The 8,298-nt window shown below is 42.4% G+C and overlaps 1 protein-coding gene across 3 annotated transcripts in view; it reads left to right on the top strand.

Annotated features, from left to right (window-relative positions):
• The window catches only part of DAAM1 (dishevelled associated activator of morphogenesis 1), a 182,440-nt gene that overhangs the window by 67,856 nt on the left and 106,286 nt on the right, over window positions 1-8,298 (top strand). For all 3 annotated transcript variants that reach the window (XM_040226339.1, XM_040226341.1, XM_040226340.1), the window contains exon 2: window positions 7,947-8,165. In XM_040226339.1, the coding sequence (XP_040082273.1) occupies window positions 7,983-8,165 (183 nt within the window). In that variant the 5' untranslated portion in view covers window positions 7,947-7,982. The remainder of the gene's footprint in view (window positions 1-7,946; window positions 8,166-8,298) is intronic.

The following is an 8,298-nucleotide window of genomic DNA, read 5'->3' as shown; positions in this document are numbered from 1 at the left end:
TATATATATATATATATATATATATATATATATATATATATATATTCTTTTTTGTACATAAATGAGACAGTGTATACCTACCTAATTCTTTATTTCATATATTCTAAGTATTTGCATGTCATTAAGTATACTTTTAAATTTTTTAAGTTATAGATTTGCAGTATTAGTTGTGGTATATAACAGTGATTCAGAATTTTTATAGATTATATTCCTTTCATAGTTTTTATAGAATACTGGCTATATCCCCTGTGCTGTACGATATATCCTTGTATTAAATATTCTGTTTCAAAGGACTGGATTGTGGTCTACCAACTAGTTGTACCATAACTTATTTACTCTTTACATAGTTTTCTGTCACTAGCATCTATTCTATGCCCTTGTTTATTTGCTCTTAAAGATCATGATTTGATAATTTTTGTGAAAACACCTTTGACTTTATCTTTAAATATATCCTTAGAATATATTTCCAGAAGTAGAAACTCTCGGTCAAAAATTGTGACCATGTTAAGTCCTTGGTAAATTGCCCTTTGGAAATGTTGAGCCAGATTTCATCTGCCACCAGCAGTGGATGAGGCTTGCTGCATTGAGTGCTCTCAGGACTGGTACTGTCAGCCTGGGGATACAGATGACAAAGAGAAGGACAGAGGAAGTGAGTGGACCACCTGGATAGAAGACAATGGGAGGGCGAGATATTTATGGGTCATGGAAAGCTGTCTGTTGGCTAACTGCAGGATACTTTTTATCTTATTTTTTTATGGTTTTAATTTTTTTTTTTTTTTGGCGTGTGGGATCTTAGTTCCCTGCTGCTACTAAGTCACTTCAGTCATGTCCGACTCTGTGCGACCCCATAGACGGCAGCCCACCTGACCAGGGATCAAACCCACACCCCCTGTGTTGGAAGCATGGAGTCTTAATCAGTGGATCACCAGGAAAGTCCCCAGGATACTTTTAAGCACGTACGAAAAACAGAAGCAGTGAGTTGGAATTGGATTTGCTGGTGCACTGAAAGGCAGTTTGGAATGGTGTTGGGGAGCCATTGGCGGGCTTTGAGTAAAGAGACGAGACCCTCCAGGGCTCAGCTCTCAGAAGATGCTACACCTGTGCTGTGTGCACCAGCCCTCACTTCCTGTGTTCTCCTTGGCCCTTCCCAACTCATGCCTTGCTTTCTAATACCTGTCAAAATGCTCCACAAGCATCAGGGACCAATTTCTCCCCTACAGTGTTCCTGCTTTATTACATAGCACATACTATATGATATGTCATATTAATTTTGTTATAATTAATTGGCGCACTACTCTCTCTTGAGGCTTCCTCAATGGCTCATTGGGTAAAGAATCCGCCTGCAGTGCAGGAGACCCAGGAGATAATGGGCTCAATCCCTGTGTCAGGAAGATCCCCTGGAGGAGGGCATGGCAACCTACTCTACTATTCTTGCCGGGAGAATCCCATGGACAGAGAAGCCTAGTGGGCTGTAGTCCATGGGTCTCAAAGAGTTGTACATGACTGAGCAGCTAAGCACCCTCAAGCTCTCTGTCCCACCAGATTAGAAGTTCCTAATCACCACTTCCTTTCTGTATCCTTAGGTACCTACTGTCATGCCTGGTATATAGTAGATACTAATACACATTAGTATTAGTGGAAAACCACTAGATCATTCAGGTATGACCTAAATCAAATCCCTTATGATTATACAGTGGAAGTGAGAAACAGCTTTAAGGGACTAGATCTGATAGATAGAGTGCCTGATGAAGTATGGAATGAGGTTCGTGACATTGTACAGGAGACAGGGATCAAGACCATCCCCATGGATAAGAAATGCAAAAAAGCAAAATGGCTTCTGGAGAAGCCTTACAAATAGCTGTGAAAAGAAGAGAAGTGAAAGGCAAAAGAGAAAAGGAAAGAAATAAACATCTGAATGCAGAGTTCCAAAGAATAGCAAGAAGAGATAAGAAAGCCTTCCTCAGCGATCAATGCAAAGAAATAGAGGAAAACAACAGAATGGGAAAGACTAGAAATCTCTTCAAGAAAATTAGAGATAACAAGGGAATATTTCATGCAAAGATGGGCTCGATAAAGGACAGAAATGGTCTGGTGGGCTTTAGAAAGCATCACTAGGAACAAAACTAGTGGAGGTGATGGAATTCTAGTTGAGCTATTTCAAATCCTGAAAGATGATGCTGTGAAAGTGCTGCCCTCAATATGCCAGCAAATTTGGAAAACTCAGTAGTGGCCACAGGACTGGAAAAGGTCAATTCTCATTCCAATCCCAAAGAAAGGCAATGCCAAAGAATGCTCAAACTACCGCACAATTCCACTCAATTAATTAATTAAATTCACAATTAATTGCACTCCAATTAATTCTCTAAGCCAGGCTTCAGTGATATGTGAACCATGAACTTCCAGATGTTCAAGCTGGTTTTAGAAAAGGCAGAGGAACCACAGATCAAATTGCCAACATCCGCTGGATCATGGAAAAAGCAAGAGAGTTCCAGAGAAACATCTATTTCTGCTTTATTGACTATGCCAAAGCCTTTGACTGTGTGGATCACAATAAACTGTGGAAAATTCTGAAAGAGATGGGAATACCAGACCACCTGACTTGCCTCTTGAGAAACCTATATGCAGGTCAGGAGGCAACAGTTAGAACTGGACATGAAACAACAGACCGGTTCCAAATGGGAAAAGGAGTATGTCAAGGCTATATATTGTCACCCTGCTTATTTAACTTCTCTGCAGAGTACATCATGAGAAACGCTGGGCTGGAAGAAGCACAAGCTGTAATCAAGATTGCCTGGAGAAATATCAATAACCCCAGATATAATATGCAAATGACACCACCCTTATGGCAGAAAGTGAAGAGGAACTCAAAAGCCTCTTGATGAAAGTGAAAGTGGAGAGTGAAAAAGTTGGCTTAAAGCTGAACATTCAGAAAATGAAGATCATGGCATCTGGTCCCATCACTTCATGGCAAATAGATGGGGAAACAGGGGAAACAGTGTCAGACTTTTATTTTGGGGGGCTCCAAAATCACTGCAGATGGTGACTGCAGCCATGAAATTAAAAGACACTTACTCTTTGGAATAAAGGTTATGACCAACCTAGACGGCATATTGAAAAGCAGAGACATTACTTTGCCAACAAAGGCTCGTCTAGTCAAGGCTATGGTTTTTCCAGTAATCATGTATGGATGTGAGAGTTGGACTGTGAAGAAAGCTGAGCGCCGAAGAATTGATGCTTTTGAACTGTGGTGTTAGAGAAGACTCTTGAGAGTCCCTTGAAGTGCAAGGTGATCCAACCAGTCCATTCTAAAGGAGATCAGCCCTGGATATTCTTTGGAAGGATTCATGCTAAAGCTGAAACTCCAATACTTTGGCTACCTCATGTGAAGAGTTGACTCATTGGAAAAGACTCTGATGCTGGGAGGGATTGGGGGCAGGAGGAAAAGGGGACAACAGAGGATGAGATGGCTGGATGGCATCACTGACTCGATGGATGTGAGTTTGAGTGAACCCAGGGAGTTGGTGATGGACAGGGCGGTCTGGCGTGCTGCCTTTCATGGGGTCGCAAAGAGCTGGACATGACTGAGCAACTGAACTGAACTGAATACACATTTACCAAGGGAATCCAAGGTACTATGTATGGCTCATAGGACCTTGTACAGGTACTCCCTAAGCCAGGAGATGTCCGCTTCAATCTTGGCGAAGTCTTTATTGGGTCATCATATAGGCTCTGTGACAGCTACTCTTCTCTTAACCTCTTTTCTCCCTTCCGAACTCAGAGACTCCCAGTTGCTAGCTTTTGGAGGCCACTATCCCTTAAAGTGAGTGGAGGGTTTTTCTCTAGAAGTGTTTGCAAATCATAGTTATTGATGAGAATTTTCACCCAAGTTTGCCTCATTGTGTTAATTACATAATCAAGAAAAACTGGTGACAGATTCTGAAATTGGATTCTGTAATTTAGGAGAGACCCCATAAGTCCATAATTTGGACAAGAACAAAGTTCAAAGTTCATCCCTTTCTTCATTATGCAGAGTTAACCATTGTTAAATGTCAGCACACTTGCTTCTGGTCTTTGTGTGTATACTTTTATTTTTAATTGCGTAAATAATGTATAGATACATTGTTGTTGTTGTTGTTTTTTAATTTAAATCTTACAGATAAAGCTTCAGGACTCCTTGACTTGCATCCCCATGTCTCATAGTCTAAACATTTAAAAAAAAAATAATGTCCTTTGTTTAAATGAAATTTTATGTAGAAGTTGACTGTTCTTCTAGTTAAATATGTGAGACATATACATGTGTCCCATGTAGTATTATGTACTGAGGGCACAGCAGTGAACAATATGTGCAATGCCCCTGCCCCATGAAATAACCACATAGGATAATTTGAAATGGTGATACTTGCCCTGAAGATCTTCAGACAGGGTAAAGAGATAGAGAGTGGTGGGAGCATTGCACAGGACTGTGGCAGATACAGTGGTTGGGTTGGCTTCCTGCGAAAGTGAAATTCACTCTGAGGCCTTAATGATGAGAAGAATCAGTCATGCACAGGTGTGGCCAGAACATGCTTGTCAAGGATTCGGATCAAGGGAGTGGCTGATGCAAAGGCCCTGAGGCAGGAGTCAGCATGGCCAGTATAGTTGAAGGGCAATGACTCATGCAAAGAGCTCTACAAGATGGGGTGGGGGTAGGGGTAGTCAGTCGCCAGATTGTAATGCCCCTTGGAGGCTGCTGTGTGGCCTTTGCATGTTCTTATAATTGCAGTGAGTAGCCACAGGATGTTTTTATAAGATAATATGTCAATATCCAAAAGGATAAAAGCAGAACTGCTGAAACTGAAGCTGGAGTGAAAAGCTCAAATCAATACCTACTGAAAATCTCTGATTTCGCTCCCCTCGCCCATCTGAGAGTTGAGATACCTTACCTTTAGGCATTTCTAACAGGTAACTCTAGTCCAAACAGGAAAAGGAGTACGTCAAGGCTGTATATTGTCACCCTGCTTATTTAATTTATATGCAGAGTACATCATGAGAAATGCTGGGCTGGAGGAAGCACAAGCTGGAATCAAGATTGCCAGGAGAAATATCAGTAATCTCAGATATGCAGATGATACCACCCTGATGGCAGAAAGTGAAGAGGAACTAAAAAGCCTCTTGATGAAAGTGAAAGAGGAGAGTGAAAAAGTTGGCTTAAAGCTCAACATTCAGAAAACGAAGATCATGGCAGCTGGTCCCATCACTTCACGACAAATAGATGGGGAAACAGTGGCTGACACTATTTTTCTGGGCTCCAAAAATCACTGCAGATAGTGATTGCAGCCATGAAATTAAAAGACGCTTCCTCCTTGGAAGGAAAGTTATGACCAATCTAGACAGCGTATTAAAAAGCAGAGACATTACTTTGCCAACAAAGGTCCGTCTAGTCAAGGCTATGGTTTTTCCAGTGGTCATGTATAGATATGAGAGTTGGACTATAAAGAAGGCTGAGCGCCGAAGAATTGATGCTTTTGAACTGTGGTGTTGGAGAAGACTCTTGAGAGTTCCTTGGACTGCAAGAAGATCCAGCCAGTCCATTGTAAAGCAGATCAGTCCGGGGTGTTCATTGGCAGGACTGATTTTGAAGCTGAAACTCCAATATTTTGGCCACCTGATGTGAAGAGCTGACTCATTTGAAAAGACCCTGATGCTGGGAAAGATTGAGGGCAGGAGGAGAAGGGGACAATAGAGGATGAGATGGTTGGATGGCATCATGGACTCAATGGACATGGGTTTGGGTGGACTCCGGGAGTTGGTGATGGACAGGGAGGCCTGTCGTGCTGTGGTTCATGGGATCGCAAAGAGTGGGACACGACTGAGCGACTGAACTGAACTGAACTCTAGTCTGAAGACAGTGGAGCCAGGGACTCCTCACTTCCATCCTACTGCAACCATAGACTTTGGAAAATTCTTCCTTATGTCTCCTTACAGCTTCTTCCCATTGGTTTTAAATTCAGTCTGAAGTGGGGGCTGTGACACAGCTCTGATCCTGTTGCTATGAAGCTGCCCCTAGAAATCATTTGAGAGGGTAGTTGCTGGCCTCTGCCTCACCCTCAGGTTTTCTCTTCCATCTCGAGAAGTGCCTGCTCTGTGTCTCAGCAGTGCTGGATTTCTTTCTGGTCGGGGACGTGCAGACACTGATGATCGGCAGTGCACTCTCCGGTGCTCCGCAGTCACTGTAGCTTCTCCAGCAAGGCCACCTGCCCACAGCTCTGAGCTATGACAGTCATCAAGACCCAACCACACCTGCTCTCTCTCCTTTTTTTTTTTTTTTTTACGAAAGTAGAGTAGGGCGGGTGGGGCATTTAAGCATGACTTGAAATTGCTCATGGGGTAAATCCAGACTCAGCCTGGGCTGCAGCTTCTCCACACCATCCCTCCTCTGTGCTCTCACTCCCTGTGGCTCCTCCCTGGACTCCATGCCTGTGTTGCCCACATCTTCCCAGCACAGATGTAGCTCTCCTCCTCTGCCCTTCCAGCTCACCAAGGGTCAATTCATAGTCCACCTTTTTTTCCCTCTTTCAACCTCATCTCTCTTTAAAAATTAAAAATCTACAGGAGTTATACATGAATATGCTCTCATCATAAATGTGTGTGTATGTGTGTGTGTATATATATATATCACAGAAAGTATGTTTCCATTCTTGCCTATTCCCCATCCCTCTCATCTCTCAGAGTTAGGAAATTACTGTGTATTTTCCCAGGCCTTTTGCTATGTATTTACATGTAAATTATTTAGGTTTTTGTGTAAGATCGTTTTAAAAAGACATTATGGGACATGTTATACACATTCTTTTAGTTGCCTTTTTTCACTTGACAATATAACTTAGAAATTTTTCTAGGATCATACACATAATTGTGACTTAAAAAAGACGGTGCAGTGATTAAAGTTCTGCAGTGTTTTTATGGTAAAAATTCAAATTTGAAAGGATATGAAGTGAAAAGTAGTTCTCTAATCCCCTCTTTTTATTTTGGAGGTTACCGCTGATAACATTTCTTACATGTATTTATAAGTGCTTTAAAATATGCAATCCTGTAGTATATAGTATACACATCACACAGCATCTTGAGCATTTTTTTTTCCATATCTATGTGCACAGATGCCTTGTTCTTTTTAGTGAGTGTGTTAGATTCTCTTATGTGAGTATGCTATAATTTAGTCAGCCATCTCTCTATCAGTGAACTTATTTGATCTTTTCTGTTTGGAAATCTCTGACCCTCCTAGCTGATGTTGTCACTCCCCATTTGTTGTGAATTTATTCAACACAATAAACATTAACCAAGTGCCTTCTGTCTTCCTGGTGCTGCGTGGAGCACTAGGGCCACCAGCTTGCTTGATACAGGGTCCCTCCCTCCTGCTTTTAGTTATCCTGGTCTAACATGAAGACAAACTGCTGAGGAACTTAGACTGTGACAAGAGTTGGAATAGGTAGATGTGCCTTAGCATATATAGTATTAATTCTACTTGAGGATGGTAAAGGAGAAATTGCAATCAAAGCCTAGAGGATGAGTAAGAAATCTTCTAGGTGGCAAGGAAGAGAAGGTCATTCCTGCAGGGGTTAACAATACCAGTATGTGTTGGCAAGAAAGAGTGGGTGATGTGCAAAGCGTGGTCAGACCCAGTGTGATTGGAGGTGTCTGGGGTGGTACTCTTTGCTCAGCAGTGGGTCATAGGAAACATTCAACATGTGACTAGAAGGACATGCGCTCTCTGCTCAGCTGGCCCCCAGACCCTCTTGGGCTTGTCCTCTATGTCTTGCGGACGTTGTCTCCAGCTATCAGCTCCTTTTGACATTGCCTTCAGTACATGGGGCACTTTGGTGAATTGGTCTGTCTTGAAAAAAAAAAAAAAACATATATATATATAAAATCCAGTTTTGTATTCTTAACTCTGTCATGTCCTCTTTTCACAGAGTTTAATCAGTCAAGAAATAAAACAGAATTCAGCTATGGCCCCAAGGAAGAGAGGTGGACGGGGGATTTCATTCATCTTCTGCTGTTTCCGAAACAATGATCACCCAGAAATCACGTATCGGCTACGAAATGATAGCAACTTTGCGCTTCAGACCATGGAGCCTGCGTTACCCATGCCCCCTGTGGAGGAGCTGGACGTCATGTTCAGTGAACTTGTGGTGAGTCTCAGACTTCATCCCGGGGTGGGGGGTGGTTGGGAGCGGGAGGAAGGGGAGAGGATGTGAACGGTTTGGTTAGACACAGTCTTGCCTTATCTTTGGTGAAACGGCCCCCATCTGCACCCCTACTGTC

Source organism: Oryx dammah, unplaced genomic scaffold (genome assembly GCF_014754425.2).
Source record: "Oryx dammah isolate SB20612 unplaced genomic scaffold, SCBI_Odam_1.1 HiC_scaffold_26, whole genome shotgun sequence".
Classification (NCBI taxonomy): domain Eukaryota; kingdom Metazoa; phylum Chordata; class Mammalia; order Artiodactyla; family Bovidae; genus Oryx; species Oryx dammah.
This window is presented reverse-complemented; position numbering and strand designations above follow the sequence as displayed.